The 27,260-nt window shown below is 38.0% G+C and overlaps 1 protein-coding gene across 1 annotated transcript; it reads right to left on the bottom strand.

Annotated features, from left to right (window-relative positions):
• Window positions 1–11,007: 11,007 nt before the first annotated feature.
• On the bottom strand, window positions 11,008–24,173 carry TMEM52B (transmembrane protein 52B). The gene is made up of 6 exons (XM_046638949.1): window positions 24,168–24,173; window positions 17,977–18,124; window positions 15,998–16,041; window positions 14,242–14,280; window positions 13,532–13,698; window positions 11,008–12,549 (listed from the first exon to the last, which is right to left on the bottom strand). Exons 2-6 carry the CDS (start codon window positions 18,058–18,060, stop codon window positions 12,305–12,307), a joined length of 579 nt encoding a protein of 192 aa, XP_046494905.1. The 5' UTR covers window positions 18,061–18,124; window positions 24,168–24,173; the 3' UTR covers window positions 11,008–12,304.
• Window positions 24,174–27,260: the final 3,087 nt, after the last annotated feature.

Raw genomic sequence — 27,260 nt, forward strand, 5'->3', positions numbered from 1 at the left:
TTTCACCCGCCTGGCACCTCGGGAGCCAGGCTGCCTTCCTCTAACCGTGACCCCTCCTTCACCACGCTGGCGTCATTGTGTTTGGGTCCATGCCGCAGTTTGCTCCTAGAGAAACGACATAAACAGAGCATGACTCAGGAATTTGAAGAGATGTATAAGGTGAAGGGCATGAGGTGTAATCAAGGTCCAGAGACGTGATGTCAGTCATGTATACTGAGGGCTTCACGCATGTTCCAATATAGAGATGATTCACTTTCTAACCCAGAAGTTGGGCCTATTTTCTGCAAAGGAAAATAGCAAGCAATTAAGGTGATTAACTCGGTAGTTCTCCAACATTCTTTTTCCTTTTGCAAAAATTTCACCTGAGGATAGTAATACTGGTTAAGTGTCCCTAATGTGAATAAGAAGTGCCACCTGAAAGGGCTGCTTTGCTCTGAATAAGTCCAGGGAGTTCTGAAAAATATATGTTGCGTGACGGCAACCCGTCACTTATTTTATCGATGTCTCAGTGTCTCTGGTTTAAAACAGAAACCCACAAAAAAAACTAAACTAAGTTTCATCATTGAAACAAGGAAAATGAATTGCATAGTCCTACTTCTTGATGTTAATTCTTTTTCTCCATGGCATCTTTCAACCCTTTTTATGTATGAAAATCCAAGAATTATTTTATCCTATATATGTTTATAATTTTGAGTCCTTATTTTCAAATTGAAAATGGTTTAATTCCTTGTTACTTATTTTACTTTTGACTCAAATATAGCTAAGTCTTTCAAAGGAGTCCTTTACAACCAGTTGAGAAAAGTAATTATGGTGAGGATTTATATAGATTTATATATATATGTATCTCCCCCCCCAGGGAAAGATTGGGCTGAGCTAACATCTGTTGCCAATCTTCCTCCTTTTTTCTTCTCCCCCACACCCCAAGCCCCAGTACATAGTTGTGTATAGTTGTAAGTTCTTCTGGTTCTTGTCTGTGAGCCATTGCCACAGCATCGCTATTGACAGACAAGTGGTGTGGTTCTGTGTGCAAGAACTGAACCCAGGCTGCCAAAACAGAGCACACAGAATTTTTAACAGCTAGGCCATCAGGGCTGGCTCTGAAGATTAATATTTTAAGTGTTGTTTTTGATCAAATTGACTGGAAACAATTGTAGCTAGTTAAAATGCTGATTTTAACTTTTATTTTAAAAATACCTAGCACAGTGGTATATTTGAAAAATATGTATGAAAAATAATTTCGAGATGAAACATTGGTTAATCTTTTTGCCTTAAGGGTTTTCTAAATGCTAATACTTTACCTTAGAATAGCCAATCCGTCAACTTCTAAAGTTTGCTCTCTACCTTTATTCTCAGCATAACATTTAAAATAGTATGAAGAAGGTAATTTTATAAATTAACACATTCACTCAGATAAAAATATTTCAAAATTCCTTTTTTAACCAAAGACAAAATACTATATGTAAAAATCTCACATTTCAGGAACTCTCATTCATTGCTGACAGGAATGGAAAATGGTACGGCCACTTTGGAGGACAATTTGGTGGTTTCTTAGAAAACTAAACATACTCTTACAACATAATCAAAAATCATCCTCCTTAGTATTTAACCAAAGAAGCTGAAAATTTCTGTCCACATAAAAACCTGCACAAGGATTTTGATAGCCGCTTTATTCTTAATTGCCAAAACCTGGAAGCAATCAAGATGTCCTTTAGTAGGTGAATGGACCATACACCGCCTCCCCCCCAGATGGGAAGAATGTTGAAGAATTTGTGGACGTGTTTTAAAAACCACCACTATTACTCAAACCGTTTCTTAATTAGTCTTTAATTTTCTCTTTGTCATTTCTAGGAGAAAAGGAGAAAAGAAGCTCACCAGTGCCAGAATAAATATAACAAAACCATATTTCATTGTGTCATTTGCTTTCTTAATATCATTCAATGGTCAGAGATTCTCTATAGTCTTTGGGATGAGTTCCAAGTCCTTAGTAGAGAAATGGAGAACTTATCATCTTGCTGCTATTTCTCTCTCTATCCTCATATATAGAACATATATGTTCCAGGCATACTAAGTTACTTAAATTACTTCTTTCCCTATCTTGCCCTTGTTTCTGGCCATTGGATATTCTCAAAGGCTCTTCTTGTAAAAACATTTTCTCCTATGTTTTTCCTGTCTAATTCCTGTAAATCATTCAGGGTTTAGTTCATGCATCATCTTCTTCAGGAAAGCTTTTTGATTTCATTTGCCTGGGTCATTCTGTATCCTTTCAATGTGATTCCAAATCATTGTGTGCTTATCTTTGTTATAGCACATATAATGATGCTTATTAGATGTTATGATACCTATTAGTTCTCATTGTTTTAAGGGGGACATACATGGTTTTGGAGGAAACTACACTTCCCACACCGACACCACATAGTCTTTCAGGTGGGATCCACCAATCATAGACCCTCACTGCCTTGACCATTTAGAAGGCCAGGTGATTTACAAAAGACTGATCAGAACATTTTCTTAGAGGTCCCTTCTTTGGTAGTGAAGTTTGGATGGTAAAAAATCAGAGGCTTACAGTAGCCGTTGTTTTAGTCTCATGCAGTCCAAATGTGCTGTCCAAATGCACGGGTCCAAGATAAGAGAGATAAAGAAGATGACACTCAGAGAGGCAAGATATATAGATAAGAAGAGACAGAGAGAGAGAGGGAATTCTAATGGCATTTAAGTCCCTAGTTTCAGGTAGTCTTTCCCAATTGACTATGCTATTTGATGGCATATTACTTGTATTTATATCTTCAGTGCTTTGGATACAAAGTAAAGACTCAAAAAACTTCCAGTATGTCATGTCACAGAGCAAAGGGTAGACTTCTGACTTAAGATAGTGGATTGAAAAAGATATATTTATCTTTGCTGTCTCCTGAAATCCACTAAAAGAACCGTGTCATGGGTTGAATTATGTACCCCCAAAAGATGTCGATGCCTTAACCTGTATCTGTGGATACGATTTTGAAAATAGGGTCTTTGCAGATGATCAAATTAAGATGAGGGCATTAGGGTACACCTTAAACCAAAATGGCTGGTGTCCTTCTAAAAAGGGAGAAATTTGAACACAGAGACAGACATGCATAAAGGAAGGAGGATGTGAAGACACAGGAAGAATGCCATCCCTAAACCAAAGAATACCAGAAGCTACCAGAAGCTAGGAGCGGAGTGAAACAGATTCTCCCTCACAGCTTTCAAAAGGAACCAACCCTGCCTACACTTTAATTTCAGACATTTAGCCTCTAGACCTGAGAGACAATAAATTTCTGTTGTTTAAGCCATCCAGTTTGTAGTACTTAGTTATGGCAGCCTGTGATATTGTGATTTATAATAGGAAATATATATTTGGTCTGCTACCCCATTCCTGGAACAGAGCTCTTAAAACCCTTGGAATTTCCTAAGTGATGAGAGATGTCTTTTGTTATGTTAATGAGTTACTTTTGGAATGCCTCTAGGTAACCTAAGGATGAGCACTAGTCACCAGAGGAATCACCCATGACATTAGAGTTGAAATTTTCAGTCCCAACCCCCCTTCCAGAAGGAAGAGGCTCAAAATTGAGTTCAATCACCAGTGGCCAATGATCTAATCAGTTAGGTCTGTGTAATGAAACCTCTATACAAACCCAAAAGGACAGGTCTCTGGGAGCTTCCAGGTTGGGGAACACGTAGAGGTGTTGGATGAGTGATGCACTGGGAAAGGGCATGGAAGCGCCACGCCCCTTCCCACATAGCTTGCCCTATGCACCCCTTCCATAAGTAAAATATTTCTATGAGTTCTGTAAGCCGCTAGAGCAAATTAATCAAACTGGTGTAGGAGGTCATTGGAATCTCCAAACTATAGCCCAAAGGTAAGAAACCCAGAGGACAACCTGGACTTGCAATTGGTGTCTGAAGTGGTGGAGCAAGGGCAGTTGAGAATTGAAAATTGAGTTGAATTGTAGGACACCCAGCTGGTGTTGAAGAATTGCTTGGTGTGGGGAAAAACCCACACATGAGAACTGGTATCAGAATCCTACAGCCCTAGAAAACAAATATAGACAGTGAAAGAAAGAAGGAAGTTGAAAGCTCACAAAGTCAAAAAGAAGAAGAAAAAACAGAAAATAATATTGGAGGTTAAAAAGAAAACTGATAAGTGATAACAGACAGAGTGGATTTGAGAAAGGGAATCCAAAGATGACACTAGGGAAATTCTAAAATAACCTATTATTTGTTACATAATTTAGAAAGTCTCAGGCATTTTTACCACCAGGTAACTCCCTTGCCCCATACAGCTATGTAATTGTCTCTCCCCCATCCCTTTCTAGACTGGAGATTTATCTGGACAGGATAAACAAGGTCTATGGACTGGGGAAGCTAGAGAAAAGTGGGCTGATTAGAAAACATCATACATACAGGTGAGAACTTACATACTGACTCTTGAATCCCCGACCTTCTTCCTTCTAGTCTGTTCCCAGAATTCTAGCAACCTAGTTGGATTTCCCCATGGAATTTCAAATGAGCTTTTTAGTGCCCTGTTCTTAAATATAAGTAGACAGGGGGTCAAGTATTTGAAGAAAAGATCTAACATAAAGCAAACAAAAAGTGAAAAACAACCTGGAGAAAATAAAAAAGACTACTCCAGGAGAAAAAAATCAAAAAATTTATCATTAATATCCTCAGAGAAATAACAGAAAATATTACATCCATGAAACAAAAATAGCTTCAATCAAAGAATATTCAGACTGAAGAAAATCTTAAAAATTATAAGTATGAGAAGTGAAAATTTCAATAGAGGTATTAGAAGAAAGTTAGGGAAATTTCCTAGAAAGTAAAGCAATAAGGCAAAAGATGGAAAAGAAGGCCAGGGGATGTAAATTAGAGGTCCAACATTCAAATACTAGGAGTCTCAGAGAGAGAGAATTCAGAAAATGGGGGTGGGGGGGAGAAAGATCTTGTTTAAAGCTAGTTATGACTTCAAAATCCTAAGGAAAATTATTTTCTTCCTAGAATTTTATGCCAAGCCAAACTATTATTAAAATATAAGGGTAGCACAAGACATTTCTTAGACATGGAAGCTATCTAAAAATTCACTTGTGTATCTGTTTCCAGGAAACATCCCCAAAATGAGGAAGTAAACCAAGAAAGGAAAAGACATGGGATATAGAAAACAGGATTCAACACAAGAGAGAAGTGAAGATAATCTATAAGATAGGAAAAGTGATTAATATTTATGATGTGTTAATATACATGCTTTATATATAGTATGTGTATAGGTATTAACACCCATAATCCTCACATAATAATGTAATGTGTATGTACTCATTTTACCATCACTTTACAGCTTAAGAAATTGAAGCATAGAACAATTAAGTGGCTACACCAACATTGTAAGGGCAAGAGCCAGAATTTTAATCCATAAAGCCTGGTTTCAGGCTCTTAATCATTAATATTCTTTTTCTTTCTTCCCATTCTACTCATCTAATCATAATTATGATATAACTATATTTAGAAGATGGGAGGCACAAGAAATGTTCAGATGTGTCATGGTAGCAACGGTAGGGATGGTGGTGATGAAAAGGAGCTAAATTTTCATCCTCCATAATGGCAAGTCAGTAGACGATGCTCCAAACTGAAAATAAAAATCAGGAATAGCAACATATGCGTAGTATTTGGAAAAATGTAGATGTAAAAACATCAGCTAAAGTGTAGGAAGTGTGTCTGTGCGTATGTGTGTGGTGGGAAGGTGCTACTTTTCTTCACAAGCCTTGTAGAGCTATTTGACGTTTGAATCTATGTGAATGTATACATTGATTAAAAGGAATAAAAATGAAATTGAAACATAAGGGCAAAAGGTTTTTCAGTTTGATATTTGAAGTCTAAGTTGAGTGCATAATGTACACCTGAAATTTATATAATGCAATAAACCAATGTTACCTCAATAAAAAAATAAATGAAAAAAATAGTAGTACATAGATAAAACCAGCTCAGTCTCTCAGCTCTCTGCAAGATACATCACTTCTCTGCAATTCAGCCTCCAAAGCTCATAAAAGGGAAAACATGTGTTGGAGAATTAAATAGTACCCTATGGGCATTCAAATGGTTATGATTACTTCCCAAGTATTTGACCCAATGAACTTTTGTTCCCTTTGAATTGGATTTGCTTTTATCTACTTTGATATTTACTGAGTTTGGATTTCCAGTCTTTTTGAGAGAGGGAAAAGATAGTGCTCAACTTTACTACTCATCATAATTAATATTAACATCAGAGGGGAAAGCAGGTTCTCAGTCTAGTGCAAGAGGGGACTACAAGAGAGATCCTGCCTGTATAAACAGATTTGATGTACAAACTGGGACTCAAGAAAGGTCACCAGAACACTGAAATCATTTATCAAACAACAGCAATAACCAAAAGGAAACATAAACAATTAAAGGATGAGTACTGGGAAGCTGAAATATAGAGAAGAGGCATTAAATTTAGTCTGCCTGATTTCAAAACTTTGCCTTTAACAAAACTTTTATGAAAAAAATTAAAGTATTGTCTTTGGCGTAGTTCAATAGCCATACTGGTCTCCTTATCCTCTCCATCCCACCTCGCCTCTTCAGCTCCTAGTGACAGCAAAAGTATCTTACAAGTTACATGATCCTTTCTCTCCCCAAAACTTGCAAAGGCTTTCACAGAATGCAGGATAGGGATCAGACTCCTTAAACTCACATGTAATGCCTTCCATAGAAAGACACCAACCTATTGTCACCGACTAACTGCTCTGAGTAACTCAAAGGAGTTTTCTAAGGCACTTAGCTGTTTCTCAAAGTTGTATTTCAGTTAATAGATGCAACCACCAACCGCCCTGAACTGGTCCAAACCCCACTGCAAAGAGCAATGCCTGTAAAGAAGGGCCAAGAAATGTCCGAAGTTACCTTTGTTTCATTTTAATGTTAAGATCTCTACCCCAGGAGGAGCTTAAGCCTTATTAGCATAACATGCGATGTATGTGAAAGCGTGTTTTCAAACTACACCTGCGTGAGCTTATGCCCATCTCTACATGTGAAACTTCCCTTTTGAATATTCATTCTCCATCTGAAATAGAAGGCCTCCGCTTTCCCTTGCTCCAGGGGCCACAGCTTTGGAAGTGATTCCCTGTGGGCTCCTTATTTGTTGCAAATAAACAATACTTTGTGTGACGATTTCTTCTGGTGAAGGTTTTGATTTCAACTCACCCATTTTGGTTCAGTAACACTTTCTTTTCAAATTCATTCCTATTACATCACTCTTGGAATTTTTAACATTCTCCATGATTCACGTTCTCATTTTTTCTATCTTTGCTCATAGACAGAAAATGCTCTTATACCGTACATTTGATGCTTAAAATTCTATCATCCTTCAGGTTTCAGTTCAAACACTACCACTTTCCCAACCCTCTTTCCAAACTCCCAATTATGAGAAATTCTGAGGCAGGAAATAGTGCAATTCTGGCTTAACCAAAGTGGAGTTGCCAACAGAAGGACACTGGCTAACACAATTCAGAAACAGCATGTAAAATATTTTCCACAGTTGAACTCTCAATGTATCTTGGACAATTCATGAATCATTGAAATTGTTTTCCCAGTCAGTCAGCTTGCTCAAAGGAAGACTTCGCATCCTGATCTCTTTATTGCCTTCCATCCAATCTGCTTACCCAAAGAAAACAAAACAAAACTTGCAAACAAATAATTTGCAATTTTTCTCCCCTGCCCCTTAAATTTGTTACATAAATCCCATTTTTGCTTTCTTTCCATACTTTCATGTACAAGTAAGCTCTTAATGTGTTAACTAATCAGACCCTCTAATAAAGATCTTATAGGCCACACCTATACAGCCAGCTCAACAAGATTCTATGTTGCAGTTGCTAACCTACACCTGGATGGGAAGCAGGCCACTGAAAGGCATCCTGTACTGTTCTATTTACTTCCAAACCACAGAGAAAGCCAGTCATCATAACCCAATCAATCTTCTCTCAGATGCATCTTCCCCCAGAAAGGAGAATCTATATTGCCTGTCAGATCTCTCACGGATTAGGAGCTCTGTGCCACCAGAGTCATTTCCTCCTGCGATGTAGATATTAACACTTCCTTTCAGATATTGATATGACACTAGACATGGCCCTGATTGCTTGTAGAAATTTTGGTTTTGGTAATTAAAAAGCAATAAAAAATGTTTCTTTTTTTGCCCAGGGTAATCACCCTGGGAAACCCAAAGTAAGCTGTGAAGGACGGATAGTGCAGCTTTACTGCCAGGCTGTAGGAGATTTATACATGTTTGTGTCTTTTGGGCTGAGAAAAAGGTGGTAGAGAATCTCTACTGCTTAAAATTAGAGGAAAGACCTAGAGAACAATGGTTTAAAAACCTTTGTTGTTTATTTTTTTAATTTGAGCACAGTTTAAGTTTCACTGGAAAAAAAATAATGATTATCATCCATTTCATCACCACCCCATGTTCATTGGTTCTCATAACTTTTAACTAGAATTTTTACAATATGTTCCTAGCTGGAATTAAGACTTTCCTTCTTCACACTTCAGCTAAGACCTCAAACTTTCATCAGAATATCTTTCTAAAACATTGATCACATTATGGAACTCTCCTGCTAATAAAACATCAAGTAGCTCCTCATTATCTTCAAGTTCAGTGTCTGAATTACCTAGGACAAGGTTTAACAATGTGTCACTTTTCTTCTTCAGCTCTATACTCCCCCTGAATTTTTCAATATATAATTCACTCTAAACTACTGTATACCAAAGGGAACAAGCTAGCAGAAAGTGAACAATTGAAAAATAAGCAAGGGGCTGGCACCATGGCTGAGTGGTTAAAGTTCCATGCGCTCTGCTTCCGTGGCCCAGGTTCACAGGTTCAGATCCCAGGAGTGGACCTGCTCCTTTTGTCAGCCATGCTGTGGAGGCATCCCACATATAAAGTAGAGGAAGATTGGCATGGATGTTAGCTCAGGGCTAATCTTCCTCAAGCAAAAAAAAGAGGAGGATTGGTAATGGATGTTAGCTCAGCGTGAATCTTCCTCACACACACACACAAAATAAATAAGCAAGAGGAAAAAGGAGGATGGCAAAGATGAGGAGTTGATTATGTCATTTATACCGATATATAGGGTCTATATGGGTTTATGGGCTTTATCTTAGACTGGTTTATATTTCACCATCAAATGCCTTTTCCCCATTTTAGAAATCATTGTCTTGAATTTCCCCCTAAATTTGGTCACTCATTTCCCGTAGCCAGTCCATCAGCAAGTCTTGATGATACTGTCCCCAATATATTTTTCAAATCCCTACACTTATCTCCATTTCCACCTCTAATATCACCACATTAGTTCTATAGTTTTATCTATTCTTCTTCAATAGCCTCTCATCTGGTCTTCATGCTTTTATAATTGTCCTACTCCAGCCCATTCTCCTGTAGCCTGAGCTCAGTGTCTTAAAAATTCAAATTGCATCAAGTAACTTACTACTTAAAATCCTTGGCTTCTCAATGCATGTGAAATGCAGTTTAGACTCCTTGCCCCCAGGACACCTCTCCCTCTCAGACTCCGTTGTCCGTAGCTGTCTCTTTAGCACCCTACAATCAGCTACTCCAGTCTTTTTTCAGTTCTTCAAATTTACCAAACTTTTCGTCATCATTGAAAATGCCCTTCCCTCACTCTGCCTTTCCCAAGGGTTCTTTGCACTTTTAATGTTCGCAATCATTTTTGCTTTTCTTGCGCTCTGTGAGGACAAAGAGTCAGACACCATGTTCGTCTTGCACACTTTCATACCCCCAGTTGCCTCTGCATTATTCTTGGCACATAACTTCCTAAATAAGACCTGTTTGATAAAGAAACTGTTGAATCAGTGTAATGCAAAGCACAATCAGAAGTGTTTTACTGGAGACAAGAAAGAACACGTATATCAATAAGACTGGAAGGAAGGAGGAAAGGAGAAGTTTGTAGCTTTGGGGGAATAAGTTACCTGAAGGCTTTGATTTCCTCTCTGAACTAGAAAGACAAGTCCCTGGCTAGAATTAATGATAGGTGATGGAGTATGCAGTTTGATGAGAGCCACTGAAATCTGAATAACTACTAAAAGAAATGGAAAAATTACTAAAGAAAATCTAGAAGAAATGGTTCAGGTGTGGGAGACCATGATCTTGTGATGACCTCAATCAATAGAGTTGAGAGATTTTCTGCAGCACTGCTCAGCCGTGTATGCTTTGGGGAGAAATCAGTTAGCTTCACTGAACCAATATTTAAAGTTTGAAGGATAGGTGTGACGAAAGTTAAAAGGGGTTAAAAAAAATTGAGTGCAGTGGTGAAAGTGATTGAGCTGATTAACAGATGTCTTAGGTTGAGTAGAGAAAGAAGTGAAGCCAAATGGGTGCTAATAGCTTCTGACAAAATGGGAGGGTTACAGGAGTGGACTCTGTGTGGTTAAGGAGAGGGGCACAGGGCAGGAGAGAGGTGAGGCAGAGAAATACCTTTAGAATAAGAGACTTATAGGCAGGATTTCTTCCAAGATCCTCTTATACCCGATGACATTTTAATTTCTTCAAGACTGTGGTAGCTTGAAGGATGAAAAAGCCTAGAATATTTTATGGAATGTGTGATAATGAAGTCATTTATATGGCAGTGGCCAAACAAGGCCACCTCAGGTGCTATTATTAACCATTCATGCATTTCAACAATTTCCAGAGGCAATTTGATAAATGATTCAGGATAAATTCAGATCAGCAGCAGGTTATACTCACTTAGAACATTTTCCCTCTGGCTGGGCTGAGGGAGCTTTCCAAGAATGTATTTAATGAGGTGCTGTACTCCTCAGCCATTCCCAAGCTCTGTGCTGTCTCCCTGAGTACTGGAGCGAATTCCCGAATAAACGAGTTTTCTCAAGTATTCCTTACCTCTACACAGAACATATTGAGAGGAATCACATATTTTCAGTTGTTTACCTCCATTAACAAATATTTATTGATGACATTAAGCTACTTCAGGTGTGACTTCACAATAACAGCAGACTGGCTGACAGAAGGACAAATCAGAAAATAATTCTCAGCAGAATCATAGCAGGCAGGTGAACATGTGATGTCAGTATGAAGAATAACAAACACATGTACAGGATACTTTACAAATCTTGTCATATATGTCTAGCTTATTTGATCCTCCCAACAATCCTCGGAGGTGTTATTATCCCCGAATTCACAGATGAGAGAACTGTGCTTTAAAGATTTCAATGACTTGCCTAAGGTCACTGGTGAGTAGTTTTTCCCCAATTACACTTTACTTCCTCAATTTTCCAGTAACAATGCATTTTGGAAGTAGTACGTTATGTGGACAGCTTAGCACTACACAGCGATGGTGCCACTGGGAGGATCCCATCCAGGCTTAGTTCAATTAGTGCTTGGAGAACTGGAGAGGTGTGCATAGGCTCAATAGGAGAATGCATTTTCTACCATGGTTCCACTAGGTGGCAGTAAAGGCCACCACTAAAGACGTGTGTGTGCGTCAGACACTTGACTTTAAGCGGTCATAGCGAAGAGGAAAGAAGCAAAGCAATGCTATTCTTTTAGAGCACAAAGGGTGCATGTGTATGGGTGTGTGCGTGCATCTGTGTGTTTGCAGGACAAATGAACTGAAAAATTAATAGAACTGTTATTGCACTCTGTGCAGTTTCTCGTACTGCTGGTGAGTAAGATCAGAATGCAAGAAAGTTGTTGATCTTTGGCACTTCAACACTATACTGTGTTCTCTTAGCCCAAACTTGCAATCCTACGCCTGGATAGATGTCTAGTTAGGTATTACAGGATGTCTAAAACTATCATTGTCATTCAGTATAAAAGTGAGCATTCTTTCAAGAGGAAGGATGCATGAATTCGGTGCATTAATGTTTATGGCTGTGCCCACACTCTTGTCTTTCTCCACAAGCGTCTTACAGTGTATTAGCTGGTAGAGAAAAAAGCACCTTGCAGTATCATCTGGATAAAGGAATTCAAGAGCTGAAGGAACCCAAGATAGCTTTGATGATTTCCTGTTCAGTAGTAATTAGCATTTCTAGAGGTTAGTTATAATTGTTGGCCATTGGATAAAGAATGAGAGTTTTCTACTAGAGCATTCCACATCAGAAAATATATGTCTAGAAATGAAGAGTTGGAATCCATCTTTTCCACAGAACGATGATTAGATTCCATCCTAAATCTTCTGAAAATTAGAAAAAAATTTGTCTGTGAATCTCCACCGACTCCGGGGATACCCCCACCCCATTTATAAAACTGGAATTCTCATCAATTTGAAGAGTGTTCTATTTCAGGAGACTCTTTCTCTGTTGGAGGCAGCTGCTTTTCTTTCAGCACTGGGGATAAATGAGGTGCTCTCTGCTCACACCTTGCAACTGTGAAGCGACTCATGTGAAGAGCTTCTTCGTACCCTGGGAGGGTGTCCAAAGAGGAGGGCAGATGGCCCAGGGAGCTGTGGGAGTGAGTCACCGCCAGGATTCTTCGAGCTGAAGGGCCAAACGCTGACTGCAGGGCTGGTGAGCAAAGAAGGAATAGAGCTAAAGCGAACGTGACATCCTCAGAAAGCAGAGAGTTACAATACACTTAATTTCCCTTCATTTTTAACAAGTGTCCAAACTCATTGTCACTCTCTACCACAAATGTTATGAAAATCCTGTGAAACTTGTTTAGAAACCAACTTTACTCTGCTAGAAGATCTTGTTTGCTCTGATATCCTAAAATAATCTAAATTATGTTCCCATATCTCACAACCCTGTCCTTTTTCCCTTACAGACTTGGAACCCTTTACACCAACCCACTGAAATTGCAGACTCCTTCAGAATATTATTTCTGCCTTATTTATCTTTTCTCTAAATTGACAGTGAGAAAAGGGAGGGAGGAAAGGTGAACAACGACACGTTACATTGTTCTCTATTCAAAACAAGTATCACAGTGCTTTTCCAGTTCTGCCTGGTATTTACTCTCCAATTTTAGGAACGAATATGATATAAAGAAGAGAATAGAAGAAAATAAAGGAAAGTGTCCTATGATTATCAAGGGGGTAATGGGGTTAATATTTACTGTATCAAGACTTGAAGAATAAAGAACTAAAAGTACACACAACTAATTTCTCTGAAGATATAAAATAGTATAGATAATAGAAAATGTAGGTTTCTACAAAATCTGAGACATTTTTGAAAAGGAGATATATTTAGAGCTTAAGATAGTTTTATCAAAATAACTTTTTCAACTAGATACTTCTTCCTATATAACATTTCCAATATTGTCTCCAAAACTTCACTTCTTTCTTCACTCTATCACTAGTCAGACCAATATTTGAGAATACAACATCCCTGAGAGCCCGGGTCACTGTACCATCAGGCTTCTGGAAATTAAAACTACCCCAAGTTTTAGAATCTTAAATACTGTTCAAGCAATGTTTTTATACTGTTGTACTATCCTAATCGTTCGTTTAAACCTCGGTTCACCTCCCATGTTATAAGTCAGTGTACTCACAAGTGATTGAGTTCTGGAGAGTGCTGTCATGATCAAAAGCGATGACCGTCACTTCATAGGGTGGCTGGCCCTCGTCTTCCCTATTCTGCTGGCGACTCAGACAGCAGCGGAAGCACACAGAAGTCAGGACACATAGGAGGAGCAGCGCGCCAATTACCACCAGCAACCTGCATGGAGCCCACGGGAAGATGAAAGCTCTGTGATCTAGTTTGTTCCCCAACTTTGGCATAATCAGTCTTCAATGTCTGCATTTTGATTCTTGTTTGAGTATTTTATAAATTGGTCATAAGATTTTAATTCCAAGGCTTTCATTCACCTATATACTTTTTTATTTTGTCATCAAGAATAAGTCTGTTCACTAGAACAATTAATAAAGATCTAATGTGGTTTGGAGGCCCTGCTTTTTACTTTACTGAAGTAATCTCCTCTATGTGGATATTTCTAGAGCTGACCCTGAGAAAGTACACAATAATCTGTTGATGTTGGCTGAGGAGATGGTAGTGAAATAGGAAATCCTGGCATATTGTCACATAGGTTAGTGATGAAGTAAAGAAACTTTTTACTCCATGAGATGCAAGGTGAGTGGGCTGGCTGTCTCATACATTTTTTCCCTGCTTTCAATATATTTAAAAACTAAAAAAATAATAATACCCCTCAGAAAAATAAAGTCCCTTTTAAATGTCTTTCTGCATAGGATAACTGAAACTTACCATATATACCAGAGATGTACCCAATCTGTGGTCAGGCAACTATGGAAAAAGAACAAAGTTTTTTTGCAATAAAAATATAGTCAATGCCCGTTATAATTCAAGAATCAGAAATATGAATTATGATACCTTGTTATAATAAAAGCATCACAGGTTATATTAACTTCAGTGTAACCAGCTGAATCTATTGTGAAATGGGATGCCTTAAATAGTATTTTACAATATAGATGACATTGTATAAATCATTTTGTAAATCATTATAAGAAAGACTAAAGTGGTGATCATGAAAATAGTGTTAATAGAAAATGTAACCATAATCATTTTAAACAGTTATGGTGGCAATTACCAAGAAAGAACACGCAATGCAAGTTTACAAAGAGGGAGTCTGAAAATGGAGATGCAAGTTAGGATTTGTATATTTTTAAGGTCATTAAAATATAAACATAAAGAAAATTTCAGTTATAAGCGTGAAAGCAATGCAATGAAATTTGTAATTTATGTTTTGCAAGTCATTGCAAAAAGGGCCACCATAAAACTGTAAAAACTCTCACCATAAAAAAGAGCCCTAAATTTTTACATCTAGGATCAAAACTGATATGCATATCCACTGAGACTAAACAAGAAGGAGGAAAAATGTGGAAACCAACTTCATTATGATGAAAGCTAATTAAATATTCTGAATTAACTAGAGCAATTATAAATTTTCTCTACAGAAATAAAAATAATATGGAACCCACAGGAGAAGGAGTGTGGGATAAGCTCAGGAGTGGGAAGGGGAGGGGAAGGAGAATATTTTCTTATCTTTGAAGATGAGTAAATTTAATAACACTTTCTGGCTTATCAGTCTCAATCTACTGAAATCCACTTCTACATCCTCTCTTTGGTTACACAGTCATAGAACATACAGTTTACTTTTTCACTGAACAGGGTCTCCTCTAGGTTTTCTCACATTCCCCATTTGTTCAAAGCCACTTCTAATTGTACAATGTTGCAATTCTGATTCTATTAAAAATGACTCTTGCTATGGTGGCAAGTGTCTAAACCTCAGAGAGCATGTGACAAGTAACCAAGGCTATCACCATTTCTCGTGAGTTTAACAGACTTGGCTGTTGCAAAACCCTTCCCATAGCTAAATGTGTGTTTTCCTTCAGCCGAGCAAATGTTTTGTTCAAACTGTCCCTGCTATTTTTCATAGCTTATCTCCAAGTGGAATGAATCTCTTCTCTTTTTATTTTTTGTCCTCTGTGTGTACATAAGACTTAATTGTGACAGGCGTAGATTACAGGATAACTACCTCAAAGTGCTAGTTAAATGAAGTTTGTAATAAATATTAACCTGCCCTAAAAAATAGAAAATGCTTTTCAGATTTGAAGTGATAACACTATTGGGAAAATCCCCCAAGTATATCTGCCTGTGACTAAAACTGAATCCAGTCTGTCTTGATGAGTCACTGAGAAGCATGAGTAAGAAAGACTTTTGCAAATTTCTCTGACTGTATAAGATAAGATGAAGTCTGCTGCTATGATAGGAAGATTAGCTTTGTAAAAAAATGCTGTCAGTAGTGTTATTTTGAGTACTTAGGGTGACATATATGCAAGTCTTTATTTTTGAGGAAGTCGTCTGTGAGATTAGTGGGTTGATACCCATTTATGTAGAAATAAGGGAAGTCACAGATACCTAATGACATCTTGACCCTGTTTGGGTGTTGATGTTTTTGTCTGTTTCTCCTTCCTCCCAGTCTGAACTTTTGGATACTTACTGTTCAGGATTGATACAGTTCTCCTCACATCTTGCCCAAGGAAGCTGTAGGAGGAGAAATAGTCTCAGACAGGGAAATGTCTCATTTGCTCTGCTCATCCCTCATGACTGTGCTCTTGTTAGATGAGTTGGTGAGAGAAGGGTAAACATGGAGACAGGGTCATAGGGTCAGCTGTGTTTAGGATTGTTTGTTTCATCTCTCCTAGGCCTGTTTTTTTGTTTCATTTGAATTGGGGAACCTGGAAGAGTGAATATCTAATCTGTTTTTTTCTTTCTTTCATTTTTTTTTGGTGGTGGGTGAGCATCACTGCCTTTTTTAATGAGAGGGGGCATTTATATCAATTTATTTGTCCTAGAAATTTCCTGATCTGTCCCTCAGGATATTTGTATTGTCTTCCTAAGTCTTTCCCCGTGCAGATTGAATTCTACCCCACTGTTCTTTTTCATTCCCTCAGTACATCAATAACTCGCCATACAAGAGGTGGGCGGGGGGGGGGACATTTATTGAATAGCTACCTTATGCCAGTCAAACTGCTAAGGATTTTTAATATTTCATTACATTTTATCACATAAATAACCATGTAGGTGTGTATATTTAACCTTATTTTGAAAGGTTAAGGGACTAAGGCCTAGGGGTTTAAGTAACATGACCAACTGCACATACCTGTTGAAAAGCCAGAATTCAAATTAAACTCTATCGTATATATGTGTTGAAGGAATTAATAGAATCTGGGGCAAATCTGCTCTAACAACTCCTTGACATGGATGTCAAGCCCCTTCTACTCCTAGTAAAGAAACTTCCCACCCCTTCTAGCTTACATTTCGATTGACTTTCACCTTCAAAAACCTCTTTAGGTAAATTTTTGTTCTAGAAACTGTTTTTTCTCTTCCAATAACTTGACTGACTTGATATTTCAGGAAATAAACAACAAAGACCACAAAGGTCCTCTAAAAAGAGACAGAGATTTGTACTCATTAGGAGTTTTTTGGGGGGACACATACTCATGACATGTCAGGTGAAAAGTATTTGCAAAAGGACTAACATCTGTCCCCTCAGGTAACGTTTGAGAAACTTATCGTTTTGTTTTAATTTAAAATATTTGACCACTAATGATGATAAAGCGTGTGTTTCCTCAACCCAGGCCTGGTATTTTGACTCACTTTCTTGACTAAGGGTAAGGAAACCCTCAAGTGCTCAGCAGATAAAATGCCTCTTTTCAGGCCTGTTGCCAAAAAAGAAGAGAAAGGAAGGGAAGGGAGAGGCAAAGAAGAGAAGAGGAAGCCAAAAGGAAAAGAAAAAAAAAGAAATGGATTTTCAGATTTTAATCTAATTGGCATATAGGAAGGAAAACAGACAGCCCCCACCCTGCCAGGATCTGTACGGGAATCTGAAACCAGCAGTTTGTTCATTTGCTCTCCTTCTTAACAGATTTCATAGCCATATAAACTTCCCCTTGATGATTGTCCAGAACCCCTCAACCCAATGACCCCTTTCTCAGCTAATGAGTTACTCAGGAGCTTCCAACTTGTAGTGGGGAGAAAAATAAAGATTCAAAGTATTTTTAAAGAATTTTCCTTCTCTTAACTTATTTCTGCCCCAGAGGCACCTACTCTGCTAGAATAGTATTAAGGCTAATGTTGGAAGCTCAGTTTAGGGGAATTACGTAGTTAGTTTTGATAATTTACTTGGGAATTTGATAAGATGCTAGAAGAGAGAAACACACATAAGTGGCACTTCTAAATTGCCACAGCTATCCTACTTGTACCTTGTCAGTGTTGTTGTCCTTAGTCACACATGTACGATGTAACCCTATCAGACAAAGGAAACATTCTAGTTATTCTTTCCCACTACCCCTTTGGTTCTATATAAGTCTTTTCTCCTCATTCATTTCTCCCCAGATTCTTCTGAGAGTTGATTAGTCTGAGAAACAAACAAACAAACAAACAAAGCCTTATTCCTGTGATTTTTTTCCAACTCACCAGGATGACATACACGAGGAAAGAGGCAGACACGGTGCGGACTTGCATTCCCATCGGGCTGAACAATGCCTTCTCCAGGATCATGCACTGAGTGTTCGTGGCCTCCTTACCATTCTTTGTACCATGTCTGACTTCTTGACCTAGAGTACTTAAGGAGAAAAACTTTTCTCAGCAGTAAATCAATTTTTCCTTCTCTCTCTCTTTCTCTCTTACTCCCTTGAGCCTTTATTTTCTGTGGTCTTTCTCTCCCCTTTCATCCTAGCTTCTTTCTCTATTTCTCTTTACGTTTTTAAGGTTTCCACCTTTGCTTCCCTTTGCCTTCTTTCCTTCCCTTCTACTTTTAATCCTTTTTTTTATGTTTTTAACTTTCTTCCACTGCCCCCAAAAGGAAGCCATTCAGAGAGGACACATTAATGCTCTGAATTAGATATTTTTCTAAGCAGTGCTGAGAAACTTGACTTTGGGGAGGATCAAAGGCACATTGCTGGTGACCAAACAAATTCTCTTCTCCATCAGAAAAGGAGTAATATTCTTGGTCCTTCACCGCAGTGCTCCAGGTGACTGTTGAAGGTTGAAAGGCACCCTGCCAATCTCCATTCACTCTCCTCTCCATGTGATTAGCCCTCCTCTCTTGCCTTTGAAACCCTCCCCTTCACTATGTTGATAATCAACTCTCCTTGTTCTGGGTCATTTGTTTTATTCCTAACCATTGGAGTAGACTGAAAAGTTGCCAAATGAACTGGAAAGCCAGACCACCTTTGGAGAAAGCAGGTTGGGATATTAGAATTTCTGGGTGCTGTCTGTGAAATCCCTTTGTACCTGGACTTCAATTACCATTGAAACAGACAAGTCAGACAGACAGACATATTTTTTAAACTGGGTTCCAAGATCTGCAGTGCACTCCATCTCTTTCTCTCTCTCACAAATAAAATCTAAGGTCAGAGTAAAAATAGGCACACATGGAAAGGACATACAATGTTTGTAAAGACACATATTTACAGGAACAAATGAATGCTGTATAAATCATTTATGCTTAAGCTGCTAATCTTTTACTTAACATAAATTATTTAAAAAAATTTTTAGAAATGCAAAGAATTTCATAAGAAAATTAGACATTAGTTTATAGGGATATATCTATCTCATAAGAAGAATAAAACCACCTTTCAGATCCTTTCTAAGTCTGAATGTCTAACTGTACTGAGTGTTGAGGGAAGACTGTTGGGTGGGGTTGATTCTAAGAACCATCACACAGCATGACAATGTGATATAAGAATGGAGGCTGTAAACATTTTTTTTTTCTCAGATAAGAAAATCGAATAGTGAAAGAAAAGCACAGTATGATACTGGTGATTCGAAATCATTCCATTCCAAAACTAAGTGAGTACTACATTATTTTTTAAAATGTGCTTCACATTGGGGTTAGGATGAAGAGAATTTTCTGAATTTCAGTGGAAAGCCTGGCCAGGTGGGAGGTATTTTATAGAACAGGAGAGCAGAACTCCAATCCTAGCCCTCCACTAAATTATTATGTAGTTTCTCCACACTTTGATTTTCCCATGCATGAAACAGGAGTGGAATGCCCACTTGATCTGCTCTAGATGTTGTATTATAGAGGAAATACAATCAGAGACATGAAGGCATTTTGATTAGAATATTTATACCTGGGTAGCATCATTAACCTTTCCCTTCTCTTTCTCTTGTCAGAGAGACTGCAGAGTATCATGGCTAAGAATCCAGCTAGGTTGTCTGGGATTAAATGCTTGCTTTGTCACTTATCAGCACTATTATCTTGGGCAAGTTATTACATCTCTCTGTTGGTTCAGTTTCATCCTATATAAAATGGGATAATAATAATAATAATTTTGCTTTGTAGACTTAGAGAGATTAGAGAAGTTAATGTGTGTGAAGTGCATATTATTGCCCTGATATAACAAGTATTTCGTAAGTGTTAACTAAGATTATCTTGATTTACACTCAATTTTGTCAATGACCTTCACCTTCCATGTGCTGGATAACTGATGTCCTTCATGCCTCTCATGAGTATTGTTTCCATGACCATGTTTTAGCTTTCATAGTGTTCCAATTCTTGAATATTTCCTCTTGCAATTCTAGCCATGTCTGCTCCCAATCATGCCAGCCTTCACCTGCATGAACAGGTTTGCCAATTAACATAACTATTTTCCCCCATTACACTTTCTTGCTGTGTGATTGCTATCATCATTTTGCCCTCCAGCTTCCTAACAGGTTTGAACAAAATAGTATTCTGTTAATGACCTACATGTTACTTTTCTTTCATAGAATTACTGCTGCCATTTTTTCTCAATGTATTTTTCCCTGGAGAAATAGAATTTCTGTTTATCTTAATGAAAGTGATTATGGCCTTGGAAATTTTAGCTCTAAACTCATTTGCTATCAAAGCTTCCGTTTACAGAATGAGGAGAGAGGAAAGAAGATTCAGGTAGGAAGACTGAAGAAGGTACACATTGGAAGGGCAGGTAGTTGAGGTAGAGGAGAATGATCTTACAATATTACACAATCTTGTTGTAGTTCCATTGAGCTTGTAAATCATTAGCTTATACCCAGGTTGTTAAAGACTTGGAGTGGAACCAATGGAGGGTACATGTACACAGGCCTTTTCACCTATGCTTCAGGGAATTGTTATACAATAGCTGTAACAAGTGGGGCTAAATAATTACTTATTTCTGGTCCCTTTGGTTATTCTCCTTTTGACCTTGCCTAAGTCAAACGGCTTACAATAGGTTCCCAGAGAAGACTCTGTGCCTCAGAGAAATAGACATGGGACTATTATCACTCTGGTGCATAAAGAATGAGCTATAAGGAGCTGAGCAGTGGGTTGGGCCACAGCCATGGCTTGAAAAATAGATAATATGACAGGAGAAACCAGTTCCATCCTACAACCACTGGGAGCTCCACTAGGAAGTGTCTCTGTCTTATGAATCAAGATTGCAGCCTAAGTATTGAGAGGCATCCTCGAGGCATTGAAAGTCAGTGATAGGATTAGAATTAAAGAAGTTTAAAAACACAAAAGAATAAAGTTTATCACAGAATTATTGGCTTTATATGCCATGTAACACATTACCACAAATTATGTGAGCAGCAATTTAAAATAGCACACATTTATTATTTCACAGTATCTGTGAATCAGAAGTGTGGGTAAAGCTCAGTTGCATCCTCTGCTTAGGGTCTCACAAGGCTACAATCAAGGTGTCTGCTAGGTTGTGTTCTCATCTGAAGCTTCAACTGGGGAAGAACACTCTTCCAAGCTCCCTCAGGCAGAATTCATTTCTTTGTGGTTATAGGATTTATGTAAACTTGCTTCTTTAAATCCAGCCAGAAAGAGAGAGAGAAGAGAGAGGAATTTTAGCAAGATAGGCACTATACTTCATGTAATCACATATACACAACCACATTCATTCCATCACCTTTGCTGTACTACAAGTGACACTCACACTCAAGGGGACATTACACAAGGGTATTAACACCAGGAGGTGGGGATAATAAGAGCTACTTAAAATCTGTCATCTGTCTGGGTATCTGCCACAGAAGGATTTTAGAAATTGTCTCCATGGATCTTTAAAAATAGGAGAGTCCCATATGTCCTTCAATGGATTAACAGATAAACAAAATGCGGTATATACATACAATAAAATATTATTCATTCTTAAAAAAGGAAGGAAATTCTGACACAGGCTACAACATGGATGAACCTTGAAGACAGTATGCTAAATGAAATAAGTCAGATACCAAAGGACAAATGTTGTATGTTTCCACTTATATGAGGTACCTAGAGTAGTGAAATTCATAGAGAGAGAAAATACAATGGTAGTTTTGAGAGGCTGCGAGGGGGAAGGAATTGGTAGTTGTATTAGGGTACTCCAGAGAAACAGAACCAACAGGATATGTGTGAATAGAGAAAGAGATTTATTATAAGGAATTGGCTCATGCAATTATGGAGGCTGGCAAGTTCAAATCTAGAGTGTGGGCTGGCAGGCTCAAGGCCGAGGAGAGTCAATGGTGCAGTTCCAATATGAAGACAATCTGCTTGGAAATTTTTTCTTATTTGCAGGAAGGTCAGTTGTTTTCTTCTATTCAGGTCTTCAACTGATTGGATGAGGCTCAATCACATTATGGAGAGAAATCTGCTTTACCCTACTGATTAAAATGTTAGTCTCATCCAAAAACACTGAGCAGGATGTTTGACCAAATGTGTGGGCACTCTGTGGCCCAGTCAAGTTGACATAAAATTAACTATCATAGGAGTTATTAACAGATCAGAGTTTCGGTTTGGGCTGATGAAAAAGTTCTGGAGATGGCTGGTGGTGATGGTGGCACAACAATATGAATGTACTCAATACCACTGAACTCTACAAGTACAAATGGTTAAAATGGTAAAAATCTTATGTTAATATGTTTTAGCACAATAAAAGAAGAGAGGAACTCACTTGTTTCTTTCAGCCTTGAATAGTGAAAGGCAAAAAATGGCAGTGCAGAGGAGCCAGATCATGCAGAAGGCGGTGATTGATCTACCTTTCAAACTCTCCACATTGTGACTCCTCAATATGAGCTTCTGGTTTGAGGGAAGTCAAGAAGAGATTTCAGGATGACCATAGTGTCAGTGTCCTCTACCTCACACTGTACTTTTGAAGTCTTTTATGAAATGTATGTTCTCTGCTTAGGTGATCTGAAAAGTCCCTCAATGAATCCTTTTGACAGAGATTCATATTGCATTTATAGTATCTCTTAGAAGATGTAACTATGTCTCATTAACTGACATAGCTGAAAGAACGATGAGCTGAGTTCTTGTCTAGCATCAGACAGAAAAGAGATATTCAGTAAATTACTTAAACCTTTTGGGCTTTAGTTCAACTTTCTCAAAATGAAAGAATTGAGATATATTTTCCTTAAATTTCTTTGTATTATAAAAATCCAGCTTATACTGTTGCTGTCTTCATAGTTAAGAATCTCACATTTTAACTGTCTATTGTTTGTGGAATATTACGCAAGTTATATGGTACACTAGGGTGGTAGGAAAGAATGAGATTTTCTTCATAGAAGAAGATCTGTCTTCACTCTTAAAGGGCTTGTAATTTTGTTGGAGAGATGGAATAACATTAACAGATTTGAAAATCAATACAGTGCACTGTTAGAGTATATAAAATGAGGAGAGAAAAAAATGATGTGGCTATCTCACTTGTAGATGTTAAGTATAGAGAATTTTTTTTAAGAAAAAAAGAATAAATTGTATCAGAATGGAGTACTGGATTTGTAGGACTCATCATCAGTCCTGGACCTCTTACTGAGCTTCCTATGGGTGTTGACCAAAAGGACAGTGGATAATTATGCTCTCCTGGGTCTCCTGGCTGATGTGTGGATGTGAATACCAGAAGTCTGAAAGATCTAGCTCAACCTTAGACCTTCTTTAAAGAATGTAGTTCTTTCTAGTGCTGTGTTTATGTTTGGGTGTTTTAACTATATAGCCACATATATCCTTCTGAGACTCTTCTCAGGACAACCCATAAAAGGCTACTAGGATTTGACGTGCTCACATGAAATATGTGTCATGTCCATTTCATCAACAAGTGTACTTATATGTCTCATCTTAATCTACTAGAATATCTATGACATCTGAAATAACTGCGTCACTGTGGGAAATGGTAAGGTGTCCTCTTCGTTGTGATATCATTTCAGTATTTATCAATTCATCATTAAAAACAATTTCTTAAGATTTCATTTATGTGAAAGTCACCATGGTGAATGCAAAAATGTATCCAGTCTTGCTTCCTGGCACTCACAGTCGAGCAAGGTGGGATGAGGCTTGGGTAATAAAGGTAAGTAACATTGATTTATTACAGCTGATTTGACTACGATATAGTCATGTATTGCTTAACAATGGGGACATATTCTGAGAAGTGCATCCTTAGGTGATTCATCACTGTGCAAACAACATAGAGGGTACTTATACAACCTAGATGGGATAACCTATTACACACCTAGGCTATACGGTATAGCCTATCGCTCCTAGGCTACAAACCTGTACAGCTTGTTACTGTACTGAATATTGTAGGCAGTTGTAACACAATAGTAAGTATTTGTGTATCTAAGCATAAAAAATGTACAGTAAATATATGGTATAAAAGATAAAAAATGGTACACGTATGTAGGGTACTTACCAGAATGGAGCTTGTAGGACTGGAAGTTGCTCTGTCAGAATCAGTGAGTGAGTGGTGAATGAATGTGAAGGCCTAGGACATTACTGTGCACTAATGCAGACTTTATAAACATGGTATACTTACAGTATAATAGATTTATAAAAGCAATGATACATTTATAAAGAGTTTTTTTATTCAATAGTAAATTAACCCTAGTTTACTGTAACATTTTTACTCTATAAACTTTATTTTTTTCAAGGTTTTTGACTCTTTTGTAATGACACTTAGCTTAAAACACAAATACATTGTACAGCTGTACAAAAATATTTTTGTTAGAAACTAAGACACAAGCACACACATTAGCCTAGTCCTACACTGTCAGGATCATCAATATCATTGTCTTCCACCTCCACATCCTGTCCCACTGGAAGGTCTTCAGGGACAATAACACACACAGAGCTGTCATCTCCTGTGATAGCAATGCCTTCTTCTGGAACACCTCCTGAAGGACTTGCCTGAGGCTCTTCTTGAGGGAGTGTCACTCTTTTCAGAAATATGTCCATGGCGGTTTTCCTGATTTGTTCATTTTTTTCATCATAGATTTGCTTGTAAGCAGATAATGCACCAGGAACTTTCCTCTCTTTTAAAGGAAACCTTTTGTTGTTGGTGTCCATGTTTTTAAACTTTTTAAGGAAGTTGTTGACATCATCAAAGCTTTTGCTAAACCCTTCACTGTGAATTTTCTTGGTAGTCTTTTTTTCTCCTATAGTTTCCTTTGCTCTTGCCTCTTCTTCAGCTATGTGTTCCTGTTCTAGTTTCAACAACTCCTCATTAGTCAATTCCTCAGGAACCACCTCTAGGAGTTCTTGAATGTCATCCTCATCCACACTCAGGTTAAAGTTGTTTGCTGTCTCAACTGCAGCCTTTTCGATTTTTGCAATCTCCTCATCCTTGGAAAATCCTTTTAAGTCATAGATGAACCTCGTGGGTATGTTCTCCCAGATTCCATTCATACACTCCTTGGTGACATCACCCCCAAGCCCAATCAAGGTTCTTGAGGTAGTCATAGATGTTGTAATCCTTCCAGAATTACATCAGTGTCTTCCTCAGTTGCAGCAATAGCCTAGTCAGAGGTCCTCCTCAGGTAGTATGTCTTAAAAGCTACCAAAACTCCTTGATCCATTGATTGGGTCAAAAGAGATGGTGTTTGGAGGGAGAAACACCACTTTGATTTGATGAAGATCACCAATAAAAGGAAGATGTCCAGGAGCATTATCAACAATAAGCAAAATCTTAGAAAGTATGTTATTCTCCAAACAGTACTTCTCCATTTTGCAGCTTAGCAATTCAGTAGGGCATCTTGGAAGAGAAACTGAGTCACCCACGACTTTTCATTGCTCCTGCAGTGCTCTGGCAGTGTGTGCCTGTTGACGTGCTTGAAGGCCCTGGGGTTCTCACTGTGCCAGATCACAAAGAGTTTCAATTTGTAGTCAACAACATTGCCCCCAAGCAAGGCTGTTATCCTGTCCTAAAAAGCCTTGAAATCTGGTGTTGATTTGGCCTCCTTATGAGTGAAAGTCCTTCCAGGCATCCATTCTCAGCATTGGGAGTTTTCATCCACATTGAATATTTGCTATGGCAAGTAATCTTCCTCGACATTCAGTTTAACTAGAGTTTCCACAAATTCTTCAGCTGCCTTCATATCAGCACTCACAGACTCATCACTCACTTTCCCATTATATAATAAATAATGATTTTTGAATCATTTAAAACACCCAGAGCTAGGAATAAATTCAACATCATAGGTCCAGCTTTTTCTTTCAACATGACCAAAAATATTTTGGCTTCGGCTGTGATCATCATAGTACTGCGAGGTATAAGTTTCTGTGTCTGTCTTCAATCCAGGTCGTTAGAAATGTCTCCATGTCTGATACAGGTCCTTCTTGGATTTCTGTTAGTCTCATTGGCTTCAGTGAAGCAGATCCTTTAACAGCTTGCATCACTTTGTTCTTGTTCTTCAAGATCATAGCTATGGTGGAATGGGATATGCCTGAGTGGCGAGCAATAATCATCACTGATTTTTCAGCTTCATAGTTCTTAATCACTTTTAATGTAGTTTTAAGGTGAATCATTCTATGAGGCAACTTACTGACAACATTAGCAGTGGAGTTTGTATGCTTAGTGGCCATGATGAACAGAGCAACACAAAATTAAATGAAGAGCAAGAGAAAATGATGCAATCAAAAGACAAGGTAAACATGAGCTATATGAGGCTGCTGCTGTCCTAACACAGCATTTGCTTTACAGTAAACATTTATAAGCAGAAAAAGTACACTCTATCATTTTATCTAATTATAAAAAGTATAGTATAATAAATATATAAACCAGTAACATGGCCACTTATTATCATTATCAAGTATCAGGTACTGGCCATAATTTTACGTTCTCTATTTTTATTTATTTATTTCTTTTTGCAGAGGAAGATTTTCCCTGAGCTAACATCTGTGCCAGTGTTCCTCTATTTTGTATGTGGGTCACCACCATACATGGCTGCTGATGAGTATTGTAGGTCTGCTCTGGGAGCTGAACCTGGGCCACCAAAGTGGAGGGTGCCAAACTTAACTGGTAGGCTGTGGGGTCAGCCCCTTATGTGCTCTACTTTTATATGACTGGCAGTGCAGTAAGTTTGTTTACACCAGCATCAGCACAAACATGTGAGTAATGTGTTACACTATGATATTACTACAGCTACAGTGTCACCAGGCTATAGAAAATTTTCAGCTCCATTATAATCTATAGGACCACGGTCACATATGCAGTTTGTCATTGACCAAAATGTCACTATGAGGCACATGACTATATTTGTTACATGCTTAGTTCTTTTGTGAACTGCATCATAGAGTAAAAGTTTAAATCACAGATAAACCATTTCAGTCTGGTCTCAGATACCCCGCACAGAAAAAGGAAATAAGAAAACCCAGAGAGGAGGAGGAAAATGGAATCGTAATTAGGCTGTTGATATTGGTGATTTTTCCTAATAGTTTCCTAGATTGTTTATTTATATATATATTTCTAATCTTGTTTTATGTAGACTCTTTCTTTTATTTTTTCCTG

Source organism: Equus quagga, chromosome 1 (assembly GCF_021613505.1).
Source record: "Equus quagga isolate Etosha38 chromosome 1, UCLA_HA_Equagga_1.0, whole genome shotgun sequence".
NCBI lineage: Eukaryota > Metazoa > Chordata > Mammalia > Perissodactyla > Equidae > Equus > Equus quagga.

Excerpts from the sequence above, each read along its gene's own strand:
- TMEM52B (XM_046638949.1), bottom strand. The coding sequence starts at position 18,060 with ATGATCCTGGAGAAGGCATTGTTCAGCCCGATGGGAATGCAAGTCCGC. Across the intron at positions 14,281-15,997 it reads AACTGTATCAATCCTGAACA|TTGCCTGACCACAGATTGGG; the intron begins GTAAGTATCCAA and ends CTTTTTCCATAG. Across the intron at positions 13,699-14,241 it reads GTACATCTCTGGTATATATG|GTTGCTGGTGGTAATTGGCG; the intron begins GTAAGTTTCAGT and ends GGCTCCATGCAG.